Here is a 24,846-nt window from a genome sequence, read left to right as displayed (position 1 = left end):
ATAGGTAAGCTTGGATATCTGAGGGAGTCTTTGTAATTACGGAGGTATATAGATGTGTATAGAAGCTCTGGAACTCGGCATTGATGTCTCCCGGGTGCGTTAATTCGTTACCATGTGTGGTAGTAATTTTTGCAATCTGAGCCATGTTTTTGTCCTGTCTTACTAATTGGGCGAGGAGTCTACCTGTCTTGTCACCCTGTTCAAAGCTCCTAACTGTTTTTACTTGGATGCCTTGTTTAGTATAATCTAATTGTTTAGTTGAGAGTAAGGTCAAGGAGGTCTGCCATAGGTCATAATCCTCATCAGTTTTAGTGTTGATGTAAGTTTGCTCTGCTGCCAGTGCTTTTTGTTCTAGATTTTGCATAGTGATATTAGACTGTCTTTTTTCCTCGGCAACGCCGGACATATATGCGCCCCTGGTTACGGCTTTGTAGGCGTCCCATTTGATTAATGCTGGGACAGGGTCATGAGGGAGCCGCCAGTACTCTTTCATGTAGTCCATTACGTGATATTTGACTCTGGGTACGTCGAGCCAGTGTGGGGCCAGTCTCCATACTGAGTCCGAGCGAGTAACGCCAAGATCCAGTTGTAGAGCACAAGTGGACAGTGATCTGAAATCCCCCTGGGCAGCATCGTCACATTGTGTATTAAGGTTAAGCCTAGAGTGGAACTGTAAATTAGATCAATGCGAGACATAGTCCGATGTGATGCTGAGTGGCATGTATAGCCTGGTTTATCTGGGTGTTTCCACCTCCAGACATCGCAGAGAGTATATGCCTAAGACCAGTCCTGCAGTGCTGTAGGTTCTGAGGGTCTTGGCGTTAGCCTATCAACTGTTGGGGACGGGACCATATTAAAGTCGCCAAGCAAAAAAACGTATGGAGTTGAGAAGGCAAGTGTTTTTTGCGCAATTTCATGTATAAGATCGGGTGGTCCAGGGGGGAGGATTGTATAGTCCTACTAGCACTAGAGTGATTTCATGAATTTTAGCATGCATCAGGACGTACCGACCAGAGGGGTCCAGATCAAGGTCTAGCAATTGGAATAGAAATCCCTTTCTGACCAGTATGCTGACACCTCTCGAATATGACGAGTAGGTGGAGTTGTAACAGTTACCGATCCACGGCTTTTTGAGAGCCATTAACTTGCTGCCAGTCAAGTGAGTCTCGACAAGAATTACTAAGTGAGGGGTTTGTTTTTTAAGGAAATTAAACACTAGGGACCTTTTTATAGGTGAATTGAGCCCCCTGGTGTTCCATAGTATACAATTTATCTGTGCAGATCTATTAGTCATGGTTTAGCATATACATAGTATAGATAAGGCTACCTACATAGCAGGGATAATGTACACAGGAGCATAACCTGCAGGTAGGAGGTAGAAACCGGACCATCTTGGGCAGGAAGAAGGATATGGAACCTGTACCCCAGAACCCCCCCCCCCAACCCCCCACCCTAACCTACCCTGCAGCTTCACCCCAACAACGAAGATGCCTATAGCCTGTCTCCCGCGGTTAGGAAACATAAACTGTGCGGTTACCTATTACTAGTGGTATCTTCCGCATGCGAGATATTTTTGACTTTAAACATAACATATTTATAACACATCTACAGCAAGCACTCAGGGAGCAATAGTGGAGAAGTATCTCCATTTCCAAGGGAAAGTTCAGTAAACATCAGGAGGCTTAGACGTAGCGGGAGGCCCTCTCAGCAGTTGGATGTGATCTCAGTTACCAGTTTGTTATCTGGGAGAGAGATAGAGAAAAGTACAAAGTTTACACATGAACCCTGTGAGGTCGGGCCTCGCCCCATCTCCGCAGCCGTGTGTGGTATTGGAGGTATTGGTACCAAAGCGCCCCCCCCCCCACAAAGGGCGCGGGGACCCCCGCACGACCAATAAAGACATGCCGGAGGCCCCCGCACCCCACCAGGGAAGGCCGGCGCCGCATCAACGCCACACAGGCAGCAGCAGCCAACAGGCCAAGAGTCACCAGCTTCGTTGTAATGTAGGCAGCCATCCCTGACAGACAGGCAGTTATAATGCCCAGTCTCCATGCTATCGTCATAGTTCAGTATCAGAAAGTTAGTGGTGGAGACACAAAGGCTGAGTGATTCCCGGAAAAAATCCAAGGCGGCCATCTTGTAAATAACAGTAAAGTGCCTGGATGGCGCTGGCTCTCCGGATATCACATCTACTTTTAACGTTTAACTCAGGAACACAATAAAAGTTTGAGCAAAGGGCAGATCTTACCGCTCTTCGTTTACTCACGCAACTTATCAAGCCATTCCGAGGCCTCAGATGCCGTGGTAAAGAAGTGAGCCTTTTCCTGATGCGTCACACGGAGCTTGGCTGGAAAGAGCATGGCGTACTGGATACCCTTAAGGCGTAGGCGAGATCTCACCGTGTCGAATAACTTCCTCTTGCGTTGGGTTTCAGTAGCCAAGTCGGGGAAAAACATAAGAACCGCGTTTTCATAGCGAACTTCTTCGACTTTCCTTGCTTCCTTCAGGATAGTGTCATGGTCTTGATAATTAAGCATTTTGAAGATGAAAGGCCTTGGAGGAGAACCCGGGGGCTTACTGCGTCCAGGTATGCGGTGCGCGCGCTCAACGATGAAGCATGTGGAAAACGGCGCCTCTGGAAAGAGCTTTCGCAGCAGGTTAGTAGTGAACACCACCGGATCGTTGCCCTCCGTTCCCTCCGGCAGGCCTATTAGGCGAAGGTTGCTCCGTCGATTGCGATTTTCGCTGTCCTCCATTTTTTCCTCCAACTGGCGGACCTGAGTTAAGGCCTCTTCGGAGGATTTGCGTATGGGCGGGATAGCATCCTCGCATTCCCCAACGCGTCGCTCCACTTCCCCCACTCGGTCACGGATGTTTCGGACGTCCTGTCTGAGAGTGGATACCTGGGTCTCGACATGATCAATCTTGAGGGCCAGCGAGTCCCGCGTCTCTGCAATGAGGTCTTTGCACGCAGTGACTGCTGCGAGGGCAGTCGCCAGGTCCGGCTGCTCTCTGTCCTCCTCGATATCCATTGTCTGTATGCCCTTCGTCTTTGTCTTTTTAGGCAAGATGGCGGTTGGGCCTACTTCCGCTGAGGCCAGGGATCCCTTCGCGCTCCTGAGTTTCCTCGAGTGTTTGTTTACTGCTGTCATAGGTAGGTTCCCTGAGTGCTATACTGCAGTTTTTAGAGCAAAACGGCGTTAAAGAAGTAAATCAGTAGTAGGATTAATTAGGATTATAAAAGCCGCATGCGGAGCTCCTCTTCCCTACGTCTGCTCAGGTCCCACGCATAGCCACGCCCCCCCATGTGGCCGATATTACATAGGCCAAACAACCCGTCCATTGAAAGTCAGAATAGGAGAGCATTTGAGCTCTGTGAAATCCGGAAAAAGTGGGACAAGATTCGTGACACATATGAACGAGATGCATGAGGGGAATGGTAGGGGTCTAAAGTTTGCTGTGCTAGAAAGAGTTCAACCACAAAGACGGGGGGGCGACAGAGAGAAAATATTGTTGAGGAGGGAGACATGGTTGATTTTGCAGACAAATGCTATGGGCCCCCTGGATTTAAACGATAAAATAGAGCTTTCATGTATGCTGGATCCCTGAGATGCTTCGTTTGCTGAATCTGTGCCTATGAGATTTGTCCCTTTCCCTTCCCCCCCCCCTTTTTCCCCCCTCCCCTCTTCCCCCCCCCCCCCCCCCCTGTACTTCCTGATATTTAATGATCTATTGCATTGTATTCCGATTTGTAGAATGTGGTATTTATGGGGTGTTGTGCTCCCTCCCTATGTCTTCCCTCCCCTTGTGGTGCTGGCAATACTGCTTATACCTCCCGTATTCCCTTACCATGGCCAATACATAGTACTTAAATGTTCAGATAACTTGGGATAAAATGTATCTGGGACAGTTATAATTGTATGGTCTCCTGTTCACCTAGCCCCAGCTTATATTGGTTTTAGTCTCTTTGTTTATGGTTACACTAAACACAGGGCACTAACTATTTTGGCCACAGGGTGGCGCATGGATCTTAAGTGTGCATTACTTTGAGGCAAGGTGGTATGCACCATAAGGGCATACGTGAAGTTTGTATTACTTCCGCATACACGCATAATTGGGCGGCGTGGCTTCTTAAGCTACGCCTTAACCAGCGGCCTTGGAAAGCAAATATTTATTTTTTGGCCTGCTGTGCGACTTTGATGTCGCACCTATAGCGTGTCACTAAGCCTCACATGCGCACTGGGAGCCGGCTCCCCTGATGGCCAACCAATCCACTTCAAGCACTGGCGCCGTTGCGTAGCCGGAAGGGGCGGGGCTACGCCCCGTCATATGCCGGCTTTGCGGCGGCTGCCATTTTGTGGAACGCAACGTGACCAAGCGTCCTGGTGGACGCGAAACGGCCGTCGGCGACCCTTCTACAGCCCTGAGCACCCACCTCCACCGCATCCCGCACAGCCCCGCCATGAAACAACAGGTGATAGCTGTTTGATGGTTATACTGCACAAGTTGTTTTGAAAATAAACAAGCTGAATGACGGATGGTGCCCGAATCTGCTTCTTATCCATAACCAATGACCCAAAACACACCAGCAAATCCACCTCTGAATGGCTGAAGAAAAACAAAATGAAGACTTTGGAGGGGCCTAGTCAAAGTCCTGACCTGAATCCTATTGAGATGTTGAGGCATGACCTTTAAAAGGCGGATCATGCTAGAAAACCCTCAAATAAAGCTGAATTACAACAATTCTGCAAAGATGAGTGGGCCAAAATTCCTCCAGAGCGCTGTAAAAGACTCGTTGCAAGTTATCGCAAACGCTTCATTGCAATTATTGCTGCTAAGGGTGGTCCAACCAGTTATTAGGTTCAGGGGGCAATTTCTTTTTCACACAGGGCCATGTAGGTTTGGAGTTTTTTTTCTCACTAAATAATAAAAACCATCATTTACAACTGCATTTTGAGTTAAATTATGTTATCTTTGACTGATAGTTAACGGTTTTTGATGAGCAGAAACATTTAAGTGTGACAAACATGCAAAAGAATAAGAAATCAGGAAGGGGGCAAATAGTTTTTCACACCACTGTAGCTGCTGCTAGCTGTTTTGGCTGTTAGAGACAGCTGTAAACAGCTAATTCCTGTCTGTGAACCTTGTTACATTGTAACAAACTGCCAAAAATACCGCGGTCCCAGAGCTTCTTGTGGGAGGGGTTTCAGCACAAAATCAGTCATACAGCGCCCCCTGATGGTCTGTTTGTGAAAAGCAATATATTTCTCATGTAAAAGGGGGTATCAGCTACTGATTGGGATAAAGTTCAATTCTTGATTGGAGTTTCTCTTTAAAATATATAATATTGCATATTACTGTATTATGTAATAGGAGAGGCTACCAAGAAGATTACATGAATTTACATGATAAATTGTGTATTAAAAATTATGTATTTTTAGAAACATTTCTGAATAGATTGGAGTGCTTGCAATGCAGGGTAAGTATGCAGGCTGCATAATAAACACAGAGCAGTGGGTAAATGTGGCTGACAATCTCTCTTTAACATATTGAATTTTCAGGGATTTTCGTTTTTTTGTATTGCTTTTTAAAACATAAGGCATTACGCTAAAGTTAATCTATATATCTTTTTTTCCCTAGGTCTTGGACCTGTCCAATTTTCTTGTATGTTTGCCATTATATTTTGGATGCACGGTATCATAATCTTCTAGCAAAACTGAAAGACAAAACAGGTTTTTCCTTCTCAACAAGTTCTGCAAGAGAAATTTATACCTCTCCTATAATCATACCTCAGAGCAATGTGGTCATTTCAGTTGCTTCTCTGCTTGATGCTGTTCATCAACTTAATTCACGGTGAGAGTTTACATTTATTTAAAACAAATGTTATTTGATAAATGTAGATATAGTCAAAAACACTTTATTTACTCTTCTTAGAGTTGGGGCCGGTTCACACTTGTTTTAAAAACAGATCCGTGGGATACGTTTCTAAAGCTCTGCAGAAACTCTGGATCCTATGTTGAAAATAAGACCCGCTCCCACTCGTGCAGAAACATGGATCGCACACGGATCCATGTTGCACGGAAAGAAAACGTCGCAGAGAGTCCGGATTTGACACTTTTTTTTCTGGACTTTACGGGAAAACGTGTCCAATGCAAGCCTATGAGAAAGGACACTGTCCACTCTCGCTGGGCTAGTCATCGCATCCGTGTCTCCTATTTCGGTTGCATCCTGTCGCCGTTGAGACATCATACTCATGCATCCTGCCGTCCATCACCGCCGCTCGGTCCATTCTGAAAAGCCCGGAGGCTGACAGAAGCAGAACAAGATGGGTTTACTAAAGACAGATCCTGTTTGACTAACATGCTCATCTTTTATGAGGTAGTGAGCGCTAATGTGGATATTGGGAATGCTGTAGATGTGGTATACTTGGACTTTGCAAAGGCCTTCAACTCTGTTCCCCACAAAAGTGGTGCATACCTCCCAACTTTTTGAGATGAGAAAGAGGGACACTTAAGCCACGCCCCTGCCACACCCCCGACCACACCCCTAGTCATGCATATGATAAAGATATCATGAGTAAAATATGTTGTTTTATAATTCAAACCACACTGGTCCTCTCTATCCTGGTTCATTTCCCTTCATTTTAACATTTTAAAATGAGTAATATATCAATTTAAAGGAGTCAATCAAATACATTTGCTTAGTAGAGAAATACATATATTTACATAGAAAGAGGGACAAAGTCCTGAAAGAGGGACAAATGAGGAGAAAACAGAGACAGAGGGACAGGGCTCCCAAAGAGGGACTGTCCCTCCTAAAAAGGGACAGTTGGGAGCTATGGTGGTGCAAAAGTTGAGGATGCAAGGACTGGGAAAGAGTCTGTGTGCATGGATAGGGACCTGGCTAATGGACAGAAAACAAATAGTTGTGGTCAATGGATCATACTCAAAATGGGTGACTGTTAGCAGTGGGGTCCCACAGGGGTCTGTACTGGGTCCAGTGCTCTTCAATTTATTTATTAATGACCTAGTAGATGTAGTAGAAAGCAGTGTTGCCATTTTTGCAGATTATACAAAATTGTGCAGAATCATCAACTCTCAGGAAGATAGGGACATATTACAACAGGATCTGGATAGGATGGCTATATCGGCACATAAATGTCAGATGAAATTCAATGTTGAAAAATGTAAAGTCATGCATTTTGTTCGTACCAATGGTCTAGCACCATACAAAATAAATGGGAAGGACTTAGGAGTACTCATCGACAACAAGTTAAATAATCGTATTCAATGTCAAGCCACTGCAGCTAAAACTAATACAATTTTGGGATGCATAAAAAGTGAAACAAAAACTCAAGATGCTAGCATAATAATGCCCCTGTTTATCTCTCTAGTAAGGCCACATCTGGAATATGGAATTCAGTTCTGGGCACCACATTACCGGAAAGATATTGCAGTTTTATAGCAGGTGCAGAGACGAGCAACAAAATTGATATGTGGGATGTAAGGTTTAACTTACCAAGAAAGGTTAGATAAACTGGGTTTATTTAGTCTAGAGAAAAGACGCCTTAGAGGGGATCTAATTAACATGTATAAATACATCAGAGGGCAATATAAAAGCTTGGTGGATGAGCTTTTTGTCCCTAGGCCTTTTCAAAGGACTAGAGGACATGATCTGCGCATGGAGGAAAAACGTTTTAGCCATTTATTTAGAAAAGGGTTCTTTACAGTAAGAGTGATTAAGATGTGGCATGCATTGCCACAGGAAGTAGTTATGGCAAATTCTATACCTGCATTTAAAGGGGGCTTAGATGCATTCCTTGCGTTGAAAGACATCCATGGCTACAATTACTAGCTAATGCCCAGTGACGTTGATCCAGGGATTTGATCTGATTGCCATCTGGAGTCGGGAAGTGATTTATTCCCTTTTGGGGCTAATTGGACCATGTCTTGTAAGGGTTTTTCGCCTTCCTCTGGATCAACAGCGATATGTGAGAGAGCAGGCTAGTGTTGTACTTTGTTCTCTGGTTGAACTTGATGGACGTATGTCTTTTTTCAACCCAAATAACTATGTAACTGTGTAAGAAGCATAGGGTTCTCCATTGGGCTGCAATAGACCTATGGGAATCCTCCGCAACAGAGAGAATTCTTATTGGTTCATGTTAAATCATTGAAAATTCTCCCTGTTGCTAGGCAGAATTGGTCTGTTGCAGCCTATGGAGAGCCATGCTGGCTTCCAGGCTGTAGAAGGGACCGAGTGGCGGGACCAGTGGTGATGGCAAGAGGCGACAGCGACGCAATATCGACGCACGCAGACCGGAATGTGTCCTACCATTCAGATCAAATCCGTGTCAAACGGAGCGGTTTTTCAAAAAAACGTATCCATTTGACACAGATCCAATCTGGAATGGGAGAAGTGTGGACCGACCCTTACAGAGTATTCAGCAAGCTCATTCTGAACCAGAACTCCCAGGAGTGTGTAAGGGGCTAAAAGAGTCCAAAAACCCCTCTTACTAAGATGATATAAAAACAGAAGTTTGCCTTCTTAAAACAGAGGGTATTTAAAATTATTCAGGTTGGAGTGAGCTCTGAGATGTCTCCTAGTGCATCACTGCTGAATATGCAAATCATTTTTTTGATGTCCCTGAAAGCTAAACATACGAAGACATCTCAGAGTTCACTCTAGGTGCTGGTGGAGAAGGAGAGGTTGAAAAGGGAGGACCGGGGCCAGGTCAGGGATGTGGGGGTGGAGGGTGTCAGAGGGGACTGGGTCGATGGGGGAGGAGGTGGCAGGGGAATGGGCAAGCAATGGATTCACTTCTTCAATGGTGGAAGGAGGTGAGGGAGGGAGGTGCATTGGGACAGTCTAGATTGAGGAGGTGAAGGGGGGTGGGGCATGGGGGAAGCCTTGGAGCTGGAGGGGGGAGGAGGGGCTAGCGGGCGGGCCATGGTAGTGGCCTGGGGGGCAGTGGAGGGAGTTTAAAAATGTAGGAGGGAGATTTCACTTTGGATAATTGCAATTTTACCAGTGAAGTGAGTGGCAAAGTGATTGGCTGAGATGGTGGAGCTGGAGGGGAGTTAAAGGTGGCAGAGACGTCGAGCGTTGGAGACTTGAGCTCCAGTCAGGGCTGCAAAATATTTTTGTTTAGCTTCTGGTAGTGCAGTGTGGAAAAGTAGCAGCTTACCTTTGTAATCCAGGAATTCAGGATTGAGACGTGATTTGCTCTTATTTCCACTCGGGGCTCGTGTCCCTTTCCTGGGGTTGCGTGTGTGGGTGGTGTGCCAGGGTTGGGGGGCTGTTGAGGTGAAAGGTTTAGGGGTACAGCTTCAAAGGCTGATGAGAGAGCCATATTACATGCTGCTGCTTGATTGGGGCAAAACAGGGTGGGGAGGGTGTAGGAGAGGCAGAGGAGGGGGCCTGCTAGGATGGTTGAGTTCAAATTGCGCAGATCCCTTTGCCATCGACCAGGCTGTATGAGGGCACGGAGGCAGAGGTGTCAAATACCTGTGCGGTTCTTGCCTTTTTCATGATTGCTAACTCAGTAAGGGACCAGCCTTTAAAATGTTGCTATTATATAAATCCGGCATAGCGGGGTCTGAACCCTCTATAACAGGAATTATAGATTGACGGTATACCTTGAAATGAATCAGAGCACTCAATATATGTTTTTATAGGGAAGGTTCAGGGAGGGCTGTAAAAAAAATAAAAATTCAATATCCACTTACCTGGGACTTCCTCCAGCCCGTGGCAGGCGCAGTACAGCCTGGCGGACGTGCGATGACGTCAGCGCGCCCGTGTGGGACGCAGAAGTGCCAGGCCTTGGAGCGCAGAAGAGCCCGACCTGGCAGCCGGCCTGGCCAGGTCGGGTGCGCCACTGGAGACCACCGGGAGCCTGCGGAGCGGCGGCGAGGGCACCTCCTGCCTGCCACGGGCTGGAGGAAGCCCCAGGTAAGTGGATAATGATTTTTATTTTTTTACAGCCCTCCCTGAACCTTCCCTTTTATATTAAAAATTGTATTTGCTTATCATACAGCATACTGTATATACAAAATATGAACAGTTCCAAGTAGCGTTTCCTTCTAACAGTATTCCATCTCATCAAGGCTTTAAAGAGACTCTGAAGCGAGAATAAATCTCGCTTCAGAGCTCATAGTTAGCAGGGGCATGTGTGCCCCTGCTAAAACGCCGCTATCCCGCGGCTAAATGGGGGTCCCTTACCCCCGAAATCCCCTCCGTGCAGCCGGGGATCTCTTCCTGATTGAGGCAGGGCTAACCGCCGCAGCCCTGCCCCACGCGCGTCTGTCAGCGCGTATCTCTGCCTCTCCCCCGCCCCTCTCAGTCTTCCTTCACTGAGAGGGGCGGGCGAGAGGCGGCGATGCGCCGCTGATAGACGCGCTGAGAGGCAGGGCTGCAGCCGTTTGCCCTGCCTCTAGGAGCAGCAAAATCTGGGCATTGATTTTGCGGGGGGGGGGGGGGGGGGGGTTGGGGGTGAAGGGACCCCCGTTTAGCCGCGGGATAGCGGCGTTTTAGCAGGGGCACGTATGAGCTCTGAAGCGAGAATTATTCTCGTTTCAGTGTCTCTTTAAAGCCAAGCAATCTTCAATCTTCTAAGTACATTCAAAAAAGAATATAACAGTTGTGTTATGTAGAATAGGATCAAAAGTAGTCTCATCTGTATTAATAGCTGTGTATATAGTAGTTGTGTAAAACTTGTACTAATCTTCTTAATGAAATGGCATAAAAAAATCTTCTACAAAAAAACTTCTTGCTAACATCTTAACAGAACTTAATGCTGAAAAATTAATAAAGTAAATCACCAGAATATTAAGCATATTACTACCTGTCATCTCTTCAGCATCTAGAACCACATATGGGAAGGTAGCTTCTGGCTTGTAGCTGAGTAAGTGTCTTCTCAGGAGATTGGTAGGCTAGTGCAAACTATGAGCTTTCAGCTTCTACTTTTAGGCCTCTTTCACAGTGCGACGTTACGGTTTAGTGCGACGTTACGGTTTAGTGCGACGTTAAAGTCGCACCGCAAACTTACAACGCAACGCGCCAAAAAAGTCGCACCGCAGCATTACTAACACATACAGCACATACAGTACTAAATACAGGCAATGAAAAGTATGTCTCCAAATCATTACTGAGCATGTGCAAACAGTCCACCGCAGCTAATAACGCCTATAACGCACAGCATGCAGCACTTTATAATATTGCTACACGTTGCACACAAACGCAACGTGTGCACTGTGAATGTCACATAGACTTCCTATTGGTGTGCGTTAGTCGGCGTTGAAACATTTTCTAACGTGCGACTTTAACGTCACACTGTGAAAGAGGCCTTCTAGTGATTGAATGCAATATGGCTACCTGATTTGGAATTTCCCTAAATCCCAGGTTCTGATTGGCTTAAATTTCTGTGCGTAACTCACTATCTCTGATATTTAAAATAACCATAACAGATTTTTGTTTTGAATGCTCAAATAGCTGACATTTGACTAACAGATCACTTTGATGTATTTAATTAAAAATGGTCGTCAGCAGCCATCTTGTCTGCTGGTTGACTTATTTGCCCCAGACATTTGGACTTTCAAACATTTAAACAATGTCATTTATGACACATTTCTGATAATGTGTCCTTCTGCTAATTAGTTTGGAATGTGTCTGTCTTTTCCCAAACAAGAAATAGGGCATGTTGACCCAAACAATCTGTGAATTACAGATATAGTAATGTAATGCTTATTGAAGTACACAGGGCTTCTAATATACTCATTTAAATATAAAGCTTATTATATAATTCTTCTTAAAACAATCATAGAAAATATAGTTGCATATTAAAATTTACAAATAATTTTCTATATATGTTTGTCTTACTTATGAAGAAATAAATATAATTTCCACCGGAAGCTGTCGCTATTTAATAATTTTTAAATAATAAGTATTAATAATATTAATTGTATAAGCTTATGAAACCGCCAGGTGGCATAATTGTCCTAAATATGGGACAATAGAAAAAACCTAAAATTCTTTGACATTCCAAAGGACACTCATAGTCAAAACATCCTTGTGGAACACATCTAATGTGTTTTAAGCTTTTACTGGCAGAATCCAGCATTTAAATATATTTCAAAGTAATACATTCTATTATATGTAATTATAGGGTTTAACAATAAATATTAATTTTTTTAGGACTGTATTGATTATTAATATTTAGATTAATAATATTTATGTGCAATAATTGAACAAATGCGTGTGTGTGTGTGTATATATATATATATATATATATATATATATATATATATATATATATATATATATATATATATAGTGGAGGAAATAATTATTTGACCCCTCACTGATTTTGTAAGTTTGTCCAATGACAAAGAAATGAAAAGTCTCAAAACAGTATCATTTCAATGGTAGGTTTATTTTAACAGTGGCAGATAGCACATCAAAAGGAAAATCGAAAAAATACCCTTAAATAAAAGATAGCAACTGATTTGCATTTCATTGAGTGAAATAAGTTTTTGAACCCTCTAACAATAAAAGACTTAATACTTAGTGGAAAAACCCTTGTTTGCAAGCACAGAGGTCAAACGTTTCTTGTAATTGATGACCAAGTTTGCACACATTTTAGGAGGAATGTTGGTCCACACCTCTTTGCAGATCATCTCTAAATCCCTAAGGTTTCGAGGCTGTCTCTGTGCAACTCTGAGCTTGAGCTCCCTCCATAGGTTTTCTATTGGATTAAGGTTCGGAGACTGATTAGGCCACTCCATGACCTTAATGTGCTTCTTCTTGAGCCACTCCTTTGTTGCCTTTGCTATATGTTTTGGTTCATTGTCGTGCTGGAACACCCATCCACGACCCATTTTCAGTTTCCTGGCAGAGGGAAGGAGGTTGTCGTTCAGGATTTCACGATACATGGCTCTGTCCATTTTCCCGTTAATGCGATTAAGTTGTCCTGTGCCCTTAGCAGAAAAACACCCCCAAAGCAAAATGTTTCCACCCCCATGCTTGACGGTGGGGACGGTGTTTTGGGGGTCATAGGCAGCATTTTTCTTCCTCCAAATACAGCGAGTTGAGTTAATGCCAAAGAGCTCTATTTTGGTCTCATCAGACCACAGCACCTTCTCCCAGTCACTCACAGAATCATTCAGGTGTTCATTGGCAAATTCAGACGGGCCTGCACATGTGCCTTCTTGAGCAGGGGGACCTTGCGAGCCCTGCAGGATTTTAATCCATTGCGGTGTAATGTGTTTCCAATGGTTTTCTTGGTGACTGTGGTCCCTGCTAATTTGAGGTCATTCACTAACTCCTCCCGTGTAGTTCTAGGATGCTTTTTCACCTTTCTCAGAACCATTGACACCCCACGAGGTGAGATCTTGCGTGGAGCCCCAGAGCAAGGTCGATTGATGGTCATTTTGTGCTCCTTCCATTTTCGAACAATCGCACCAACAGTTGTCACCTTCTCTCCCAGCTTCTTGCTAATGGTTTTGTAGCCCATTCGAGCCTTGTGCAGGTCTACAATTTTGTCTCTGACATCCTTGGACAGCTCTTTGGTCTTTCCCATGTTGGAGAGTTTGGAGTCTGCTTGATTGATTGATTCTGTGGACAGGTGTCTTTTATACAGGTGACTAGTTAAGACAGGTGTCCTTAATGAGGGTGACTAATTGAGTAGAAGTGTCTAACCACTCTGTGGGAGCAAGAACTCTTAATGGTTGGTAGGGGTTCAAAAACTTATTTCACTCAATGAAATGCAAATCAGTTGCTATCTTTTATTTAAGGTTATTTTTTCGATTTTCCTTTTGATGTGCTATCTGCCACTGTTAAAATAAACCTACCATTGAAATGATACTGTTCTGAGACTTTTCATTTCTTTGTCATTGGACAAACTTACAAAATCAGTGAGGGGTCAAATAATTATTTCCTCCACTGTATATATATATATATATATATATATATAACTGCTGCAGGAATGCGACTTTTAACCTGCTGGGCCGATTTCTCTCAAATAAAAAGCAGCACACGCAGCCGGCACTTTGCCAGCCGCGTGTGCTGCCTGATCGCCGCCGCTCTGCGGCGATCCGCTGCGAGCAGCGGCGAAAGAGGGTCCCCCCAGCCGCCTGAGCCCAGCGTAGCCGGAACAAAAAGTTCCGGCCAGCGCTAAGGGCTGGATCGGAGGCGGCTGACGTCAGGACGTCGGCTGACGTCGATGACGTCACTCCGCTCGTCGCTATGGCGACGATGTAAGCAAAACAAGGAAGGCTGCTCATTGCGGCCTTCCTTGTTTATTCTGGGTGCCGGAGGCGATCGGAAGAACGCCTCCGGAGCGCCCTCTAGTGGGCTTTCATGCAGCCAACTTTCAGTTGGCTGCATGAAATAGTTTTTTTTTTATTAAAAAAAAACCCTCCCGCAGCCTTCCTGGCCATCTTAATAGAACGCCAGGCAGGTTAAACTTGTTTCTTTTCAGTCTTAACACAGTACACTTAACAACCTTGACATTTGAAAGATGCTTGTAACATAAACAAAAATGTTTTAGCTTCTGTAACTAAATTAATCTTATAAATGTCACTGCCTGGAATATGCTGAGATGTCCCAGAGCAATATTTTAAAGAAGTACACCAACTTTACAGTTTACAATGACATTTTGCATTGAACTTTAAAACTTAAAAAATACACATATGACAGCTTTTCCTGCATAAGTAAACCGCTAGAATTCTGACGGGAGGATGGGAGAGGGTAATGCTGAGGAGGTGATGGTCAGAGAGAGGGAATGGTGCAATGTCCAGGTTTGTGAGGATGGTGGATTTGTAAAAAATGAGGTTGAGGGTATGGCCATCAGAGTGGGTGAGGGAGTTTGCATGCTGGGAGTGGAGCCGGTGTGTTGAGCGCATCTATTAGAATATTACAGTTCCCGAAGATGATGGTAGGGAGGTCCGATGACTGAATGTGGGTTAGTCAGGATGCCAGGTTGTCAAGGAAGAGAGATGTGGAGCTAGATGTGGGATGGATAGGACTGCAATGATGGCTGGGAGGGGATGGTAGAGGCAGATTACATGGGCCTCAAAGGATGAGAAGTGCAGAGAGAGGGGAGGTGAAATAACCCAGGAGGTGCATGATGGGGAGAGGAGCACCACTGGAAGGGGATGGTGCCAAAAAGAATAATGTGTTCCAGCATCTTGAGCAAAACTAAAAATGCATACCATGCTTTATAATAAAAATCAAAACATATCAGTGAAATTTACATCAAAATATAGTGATAATGTATAGAGTGTGCATCTTATACAGTCCTGGATCGGTACTAGCCCCAAAAACCTTCACGGATCCAAGTGAACTATTTACCCTACATAAGAGCTTAAACTTGCAAGGTATATGTTCAGGTCAAGCTTAAAATATAAGGTTGATATACGGGTGCATTTTGTCTTTTGCTAAGAGGGTGCTGACTGTCTCTTTGAGAGTGTTCTCTGATATTGTACTCCGTGCTGCTGGCACTTTATAGCAAACTCATGGCTAGTATGCATAGATAGTGTAATGATCTGCTCAGCTGCCTGTGCAGGCAGGCAGCTTTTTGACCATTGTTCAGGTCTGCATTCTGCAGGTCTCTGGAAGAGAGACCTTTTGTCAGTTTTCAGCTTGCTGCTGCTGAGGAATTTGCATACGTTTGTCATGCAAATTGCCTAGCCACATCCCTTGTAGGCCTGCTCTATATATACCATGTGATATCACAGACCTTGGCTGGTTATAAGGATTCTTCCTGTGAAACACTCTGGAGAATGTCAGCCTTGCTCATTGTTTGAAAATTAGCTTAGAGTAATTCCTGGGACTGCACTCGGCAGGTTTCCCTAGTGCAGTTAGGATTGCATATCTGTTTTGTCTGTCTGTTGCGATTGTCCTGTCGACAAGAAGTCGTTCTGATCTTTGTTCTTGGAGTATAGCTGGAGCAGCGGTTGCTACCAGCTCTCTCCTCTATCTGTCTTGCTTGGATCACACTCGCCTAGCGCTAGTGCTGTGGATCCGTCTGATCTCCATCTCTCTGTCTCCCTGGATCGCACTGGCCTCTTTTCGCTAGTGCTGTGGATCCTATCTCTCGCCTGTTCCTGTTTTCGTGTGTCTGTCTTGTCTGCTACGACCGCTTGCTGGAGGCTCGGTGAGGTAACCGTTAAGCAAGCGCTTGCATCCTCTGTTTTATGTTTGTCTGTCGGTGGTTAGTTAGGCATGTTTGTCTCTATTGTGCTTATCACGTGGAGGCCGCGCATAAACGCGTGCACTGTTGCGAATGAGTGCGGTGTTCGCGTTTAGCTAGCGTTTGTTATTTTCCGTATCTCCTCATTGTATGATTTGCTGTGCCTTTGCTACTCTCGTGCTCTGTCTTGCTGTAGCCTTGTGTCACGTCTGGCGATCGCACCTCTCACGATCGCGTTCCTGCTTCATATCTGCTGTGGTGTGTGCACCGTCGCGGGTTGGCGACTAGTTTGGTGCACACACTTACAATCTGTCTCTGTGCTCATTCTCAATCGCCTCTCTTGCGATTGCATTTCTTCCCTTCGTACAATTCCTGTCTGGCGTGTGTGGTAGGGCAGAGGAGCTGTTCCTCTGCACTCCACAGCTCCACCTGCCGACAGGAATTTCTCTCTACAGGTGCATTGCACCTTTTGCTGGGTTCCCGCTAATTATACGCTTGTGGAGGATTTCCGCAGTGTCAGCGCACGTCTTGTGCGCTGATCACGGAGAGAATTCCACAATCGTTACAGATAGATAACAAAGTTAGTAACCAATTAAATAAAATGAGATGTGTGGTAAGATCCAACTCATCAGGCTGCTAAGCACAAAACATTCAGCGAGAGTTAGAACACGTCCAATTACTTATTACAGGTTAAAACATATCAAGTGCTGAAGCTATATGTAGGGGTATAGGATAGGACCGCAAGTGCTATTCCCCTCTGTACTTTGATGTTGCATAGTCAGGGAAAATAAAAACATCGCTGATGCAGTAAAATCAAGCCCCCAACAGGACGGAAAGGCTCCACAAATACTTAGACCAGTCTCCTGTTTCTCACTTGCCTCCTCACTCTCCTTCAGATATGCGATTCGGCTGCCAATCAGGAAGATCTATCGGTGGCACATTTAGCACTCTGAAGAGGTCCGGTAAATCTGTAGCTGATCGAACAGTGATGGCTTTATCCCCTTTAATGATCGTGATCTAAAATGGGAAGCCCCATAGGTTCTTTGCCCCATGATCTTGCACCATTTTCAGGAGGGGATGCATGGCTCTGCGTTGCAAGAGGGTGCCAGGCCCCAAGTTCTGGAAAAGTAGTACACGGTGGCCATCACATTCTATATAGTCTTTCTTTCTGGTCGCTTGCTTAATCCTATCTTTTGACACTGAAATGATGTATCTTACAGATAACATCTCTAGGTGGGGCCTCTGCTGATGGTTTTGGCCTTAAAGCCCTGTTAGCCCTGTCTATTTTAATCTGATTGTCAGGGGGCTCGCCTAGCAGCTCATTGAACAGGATACTCAGCGAAGCAGTAGTTGCTGAATGTCTGCCCCCTCCGGCAAGCCTCTTAACCTGATGTTGCAGCGCCTGCTGCGGTTCTGTAGATCTTAAAGCCATCTCATTTTCTAGCGCCGAGATCAGCCCACCATGTTCAGTAATCTCCAAATGCAGGACCTGGAGATCTGCTCTGGTAGTTTATGTGATCTTATCTGCCAGGTCTGAGAGGTCTTCCTTCGTCAACAGACTATGTAATGCCTAAAATACATGGGTCGATCCGGCGGCCGATTAGCCACCTGTCCACATAAAACCCCCCGTCAAAGAAACAGCCCAAAAGCGTCATGTTGTCTGGATGGACTGCCATGAGCCACAAAGCCGATTTGATGTTCGTCTTAGCCATCAGAGCGCCCTTTCCCGCTGCCCGAACCATCTCGAAAGCTGTGTCAAACAACAACATAAATCCTTAACAATGGATTGGATAAGAAAGGTGACGGATAAGACAGAACTTTGCTTGCTCTTTCTTCTGGACCACCCCCAATGGTGACACTATCAAATCCGGTACCGGAGGAGAACAAAAAGGTCCTGCCATTCTATCAAGCCCCACCTCTTTAGCAATTTTTTCCCGAAACACCCCCCCCCCCCCCCCTTCGTGTTCCCGAAGACTTCAAATTGAAGGTATGCAGTGCAAAAGCCTGCTCCATCGAAGGAATCCAAAACCCAACGTAAACCCACCCCTCAGTAAAGCCACCGCAGCCTTATTACAATACTAAACGAGCCAGGGCTCGCCTCTATGCTCACCGCGTCATCCATTTTCCCAGCCACGTCCCCTTGAATGCTTAGAACCTGCTCCACCTCTACCTTAAAGCATTTAACCGCTGGGTGCAAGTCACTACAGAAGGAACATTCATGCTTAAACTGACAACTCCCTGCAAATTTACATTACGAGTCATTGAAGTCTCAGCACACTCCCCATTTACCAGACCCAGACGCTCCAGCTTCTGCTGAGGCAGAGGAGGCCTGAAAGGGCTGCTTCCTCTGCTTGTTCGAAAACAAGCCTCCCAAAGTCACTACCCCTGAATACAACCCCCCTTTGTATTAATTACCCAGAGCCTTATGCCAATGTCTTTATGCCTTCAATCCAACTCAGGCTGCACAGACATACACTGACGAAACTGCCTGTTGTAGTACAACCAAGCTAGACCCCCATACATTCTGTCTGTAACAAAAAAGAGCGGAGCACTTCTTCGAGTATTTTTCCCCACTATGCTAGCCATGATGTTAAAAGCTTGCAGCCAATTCGTGCTCCCCGGGCTCCGGTTCCCCAGCGCTCTCTCTGAGGACCGGCTCGCCACGTGGAGGACCCCAGCTGATTGACCCCACGTGATGCTGCGGATGCTGGCCCCGGAACGTATCCACACTCCATGCGGCTGCGTCGCTGCTCTCCAGGGCTCTGGTCACCCGCCTGCTCTCCTCCTCACTTGCGGGGATGTGGGCTGCTTGAAACCGCTGCCATGGACACCGCAAGGAAGGAACCCACAGCAGTTCCCCTGCCGCCGCTCACTGCCGACCATAGCCACGTGGAGCACCGAGGAAAGCCACAGCTAGCTAGTACCTCCACCGCTGCTCCCTGCCCTTCACGGCACATGGGAGCCGATCCACTGCTCCAGGCACTGCAGGCTCCTGGATCTTATTGCGGGCCCCACCAGCCATCGGGTCACTGGCTATGCTGCCCCTCCAGCCATCAGACACTCACTACAGCAGCCATCGGGACACCGGCTACACGCTGCCCCATCAGCCATTGGGTCATTGGATATACTGCACCACTAGCCATCGGGGCACTGGCCACACTGCCCCATCAGACATCAGGGACACTACCTTTGCCACTAAACCCCTCTCACAGGGACAACGGTATCCAGCCATCAGGACACTGCCGGATACTGGCAAACCCCTAACACTGCCACATGGATGTGATCTGTTAGGTTTGGGATACCTGCAGCCAGGAAGGCCCTCTTGCACACCTTCTCCCGTCAGCAGGCCTGATCTGCCATCTGTACATCTACTAGGCCTACGCGACTAGGCCAACACGCCCAAGCCTAGGGACTTATTTCCTTCCATCCAGAGCAGTTATCCAGTCCGCCAGCCAGCCACCGTCAAAACCCCAGGGGATTCTCGGACTCTCTTCTATTCTTCCCTTTCTCTCTTTTATCGCTCTCTCCTTCTCTCTCTCTTTTCTCTTCCAAAGACCTTCTGTAGGGCATCTGAATTGCTACAGAGCAACCCCCGATTCAGCATCTCCTGTCCCCGCTACCGACACATTAGACCCTGACTACCCTCCAGGTGAGGCCCAAACATCCCTGGGATCTCTTGTGGATCTCTTTGGGTGGGAGTGGTTTTCTGGAGCCTTCATAGTGGAAAGAGCCCACAGGATCCCAGCAAAAGCCCCACCACCTGGATCCTCTCCCTGCACTTTTATATTCAAATGACAAAACTTTAGGGACCGTGATGCCACTTTGCATGCTACCAAGGAAAAGGGCAAAATCAACTTTGAGAACAGTAGACTGCCCATTTATCTCGACTTTTCACTAGAGGTCCAGAGGCAGCAGGCGCGGACTGGCCTGGGGGGGATGGGGGCAATTTCCCCCCGGGCCACTGCCTTCTCACACAGCCAGGGCCAGTGGGACAGCATCTCTCATTACTGCTGCAGCTGCCTGTCCCATTCGTAGCCGCACGATCTCCTCACTAAGCCCGCCCCCAGTGGCCATCCAGCTAAGCCCCACCTCCAGGCGACATCCCGCTAAGCCCCACCCCCATCAGAGAGGTCTGTACTTACCATGGCACTCTGGCTGATGATCGGTCAACTGTTACTGTCAGGTAGGCCAGAGTGCAGTGTGAGAGCTCCACATCCTGCCCCTCTTCTTATTCTACCTACCTTCAAAATTGGCTGCTGTGGCATCCAAACTCCGCCCCCAACCTGGAGTTTTCTTATTGGAAGCCACAGCAGTGTTATATGTACACAGTGCAGTGCTAGCAAGCAAGGAGACCCTGGCTGCCTACCAAGGAAGAGACAGAGGATGGGAAGTGGAGGAAATGTATGTGTGTTTTTTTGCCAAACTGTAAAAAGGATGGGGAGGAGTGTGACACCAGACTTAAGAAAGCTGCATGAGGGGACTATATTTATTAAAATTAGTTTGTCATAGGTAATGGTGTGCAATATCGTTACGACCCACGGACCCCTGGTCGCTGTCCTCCAAGTGTAAATATCCCCCCCCCCCCACCCCCAGGTGCCTGTACTTTGTAAATTTCACTTGTCCAGCTGCAGCAACTCCTAGTTCCCTATGCTGCTTTCCCTAAGTGCCGCCAGGCACATATGTCACACATGCGTCCCGTTTTATTCATGCCACCACATGTTGGCGCTCGGTATGGCGGTGGCACTCTGGAGAGACAGCAGAGAAGACCAGGAGTCGGGATGACTGGACAGGTGAAATTACAATGCACCGGGGGGGGGGGGGGGACGGACATCAACATTTAGGGTGCGGATAGGCAAGCAAAATCGGCAGCATCAGGAGTAGAGGTGGCCCAAACTTGTTCTATATCGAACAGCTATGTGGAATGACCACGGGGTCATTTCTTCATACGTCTTTTTACGCATTAAAGTGCAGACACTTTTCCGGTGGCTGCGCGTCCTTGATTGCGCGCCTGTTGCCGGTGACGTCATGCGTGGAGCGCTCCCGGCTGCATGATCAAGGATGCGTGGCCGCGGGGAAAGTGTCTGCGCAGTAATGCACCCCGAGGTCACTCCACATAGCTGTTCGCTATAGAACAAGTTCGAGCCATCTCTAATCACGAGGCCAATTCCGAAAAGATTTAATGCTAAAAAATCTCTGCAAATGTCATGCTGAAAACGGTCGGGAGTAAGTCTGCAGTGTATATCCAGCCAACAGATCTCCGATCAGAAAAAGATCTCTCTCCTGGTCAATCTTCAGACTACCGCACTACACCTAACACTAATCCTCCTACTACCGATACACCTAACACTGTGCCCTTTACTACCGCTGCTCCTAAAGCTATTCCTCCTACTGTAACATCTAACACTAAACTTACTGCGGCTACACCTAACACTAACCTTCCTATTACCGCTTCACCTAACGATAACCTCACTACCGTTACACCAAACACTAGTCCTACTACCGTACACCTAACACTAAGCTCAATGGCCCATATGCAATTCACTTTTTCTCCTGAGTATTCTCCTCGGTGATACATTTACACCTTGTCATAAAATGCCTTTCAAGCCACCAGCAAATAAGAAAATACTTAAAATTAGTTTGATTGAACTTTTTCACCAACATTTGGCTAATTTTTCAATAGTAAAATGCTTTAAAGTTATTTGAAAGAGAACATGAAAATTATCTCCTAGGAGATAACTCAGGTGAAAAAGTTAATTGCATATGGCCCAATGTGGCTAAACCTAAAACTATCATACTACTGCTACATCTAACACTATAGATAGATGAATAATTACACTGGTGCCGGCGGCTGAGAACGGAGCATCAGAGGAGGACGGCGCAGGACTTTCCGGCTGCAGGGTGCCGATAGAAGCCCCAGGTAAGTGGCAGTTTTTGTTTTTAAAAAGGTAAACAGAACCTCTTTAAAGAGTAACTGTCAGGCTGCAGAAGCTAATTTAAACCTCTATTCTCCTGTGTTAAACAGTTTAGAAGGAAGCCCAAAAGCAATTAGTGAAGATAAAAATCTCAGTTACCTTTGATGTGTGCTTATCTTAAAGGCTGTTATAGACCCATAAGGACGCAAGCCGCATACTAAACTGCAAAGCATTCTGGGGCCCTCCCCTCGGCTGCTAATGAGACGTTACAGCAGCTTGTGTAATCAGTCCAGCGCGTAGCACTGATAAATCTCGGGCAGAGTACACTGCAGGAGTCAGCTATTGTTCCTAGCCACATGGCTCATTAATATTCACTGCACACTGTGTTATTTAGTACCAGCTTTTCTGTGATCAGGAAGCAGGCAGGACATGACGACACATTTGACAGAAAAACATGGAGCCTGCCATGAGCTGTCAGGAGCATCTATCTCTGCATATACTATATACAAATTCTGTGAAATCCAAACGTGGACAGTGAAATGCATATGTAATGTAAGTACAGCCAATCTTTAGCTACTGATATATGTGTTTATTTTCTCTGAGACCTTATACCTAACAGCTCCTCTTTAAAGAGAGAAAGTGGGGTATGTTTTAACGCTGGTAAAAAGTTAAGCATCGGATGCTACTAAGTTTGATGATTATACTGTACATAATTTTATAGTGGTATACACATATACTATTGCTGCCTTGTATGAGTACCAATAGTATGGCATACTAGATATATGTTTTATAGAGGTATACACATGCACTATTCTACGGCCGCCGGGATCCCCATATCCACGCTGATCTTCCGGGGACCCGGCGACCAATCACTGTGTTGGAGGCATGATGTCATTGGAGGCGGGCGGGGGGGGGGGCTTCACAAATATTTAAAGTGGACATCATTTTGTGCACATGGAAGGAAGAAAACATACACATAGACATACGCACTGTATGTATATACATTTATATATATATATATATATATATATATATATATATATATATATATATTCGGTAATTTTTTATTTGTATTTAAAAATACTAAATAGAACGCACATTGGGTGTCTCCATTCTATCCACTATTAGTAGCATGGGCTTATGGGAGCTTAGTCTGGGCAGGAGGAGGAGGAGGTTACTAGCCAGAGAGGAAGAGGGAGTAGGAGAGGGGAGTGGGAGATACTGATCAGCTTGCCTGTGTGTAATGTGACAAACAGAACATGGCTGCCCTCATTGTATCACATGAATAAATAATCATAAACTGTTGAAGCTGTTTACAGCTAGATTTGATGAGTAAACTATCTAAACTCTAGATAAGATATATAGACAAGTTACTTGTTATAGTTAGTTTTTCATCTCGGATCCGCTTTAATAAACTTCATTTGAATTAAAAAAAAAAAAAAAAGACAAGGACACCTGGAGCCCCTGATAGTGTAGCATGTCGAGGGTATGGTACACTCAACAACTCAATAACTTAATACATTTTTTCATAGAAATCAGACACTTGAATGATTTTGGGGATCGCAGTCTGCTTACTCAGATCAAATAACAAAAGTGTCTGACACCATAAAAAAATTGGTGCTCCTCAGTATGCAAAATAGACAAACATATAAAATCACTTTTTAACACATAAAATATTACCTAGGAAAATACAGTGCTGCCCATAATTATCCATACAAATTTTGACTTAAAGTTACTTTTATTTAAACAGCAAGTAATTTTTGGACTGGAAATGACATAGGTATCTCCCAAAAGATAAGACGATGTGCAAGAGCCATTATTGTGGGAAAATACTTTTCTCAGATTTTATTTACATTTGAGCAAAAAGTGTCCAGTCCAAAATGATTCATACCTTTCACAAACTGTCACAGTCTGTGGGAAAATCAAGTTCTACACCATTCCAAATAGTCTAAGCTGTTCTAAAGCATCCTAATTACCCTGGTTAATTGGGAACATATGTTTTAATCAACTCAACAGGTTAAAAACAGCAGCTCTCTGTAGTTAGTTTGTGGACAGTCATGGCTAAGACAAAGGAGCTCAGTGAGAACCTGCGGCTGTGCATTGTGGCTGCTCAAGTCAGGTAAGGTTACAAGGCCATTTCTAAATGTTTTCAAGTTCCAGTAGCTACAGTGCAAAATATTATTAAAATATACAAGATGTTCTGCACTGTTGAAAATCCCAGAGGACTTGGTCTAAAAACCAAAAGTGACACCTGTGCTGGCCAGGAGGATAGCAAGAGAAGTGATAAAGAATCCAAGGATCACCACCAAGGCCATCCCGGTGAATCTGGGCTTTGGTGGTGGCAATGTCTCAAGGCAGTCAATCCAACGAACACTGTAGACTGCTGGGTTCCACGGATGCAGGCCAAGGAGGATGCGATGTGTCCAGATAAGGCACACAAAAGCTCACTTGGCCTTTGCAAATGCTCATCTGGACAAAGAAGAAGACTTCTGGGCTTCTGTTACAGTCAGATGAAACAAAAATTTAATTGTTTGGTCACAATGATGTTTCCTTCATTTGGCGTAAAAAAGGATAAGCCTTAAACCCCAAGAACACCATCCCCACTGTCAAACATGGTGGTGGGATCCTAATGCTTTCGGGGTACTTTTTCAACCAATGGACCAGGGAACCTAATCACAGTAAACAGCACCATGAAAAAAAAAGTAATACATGAGGATTCTCAGCAACACCAGGCAGTCTGCAGAGAAA

The 24,846-nt window shown here is 45.5% G+C and overlaps 1 protein-coding gene across 9 annotated transcripts in view; it reads left to right on the top strand.

The window, feature by feature from the left end:
- The window catches only part of ADGRL3 (adhesion G protein-coupled receptor L3), a 2,975,920-nt gene that overhangs the window by 311,520 nt on the left and 2,639,554 nt on the right, over nucleotides 1-24,846 (top strand). For all 9 annotated transcript variants that reach the window (XM_068233819.1, XM_068233821.1, XM_068233820.1 and 6 more), the window contains exon 2: nucleotides 5,641-5,853. In XM_068233819.1, the coding sequence (XP_068089920.1) occupies nucleotides 5,799-5,853 (55 nt within the window). In that variant the 5' untranslated portion in view covers nucleotides 5,641-5,798. The remainder of the gene's footprint in view (nucleotides 1-5,640; nucleotides 5,854-24,846) is intronic.

The sequence above is a fragment of the Hyperolius riggenbachi genome, chromosome 1, assembly GCF_040937935.1.
Source record: "Hyperolius riggenbachi isolate aHypRig1 chromosome 1, aHypRig1.pri, whole genome shotgun sequence".
Taxonomy (NCBI): Eukaryota; Metazoa; Chordata; class Amphibia; order Anura; family Hyperoliidae; genus Hyperolius; species Hyperolius riggenbachi.
The sequence above is the reverse complement of the archived record's forward strand: the minus strand, read 5'-3'. Positions and strand labels throughout refer to the sequence as shown.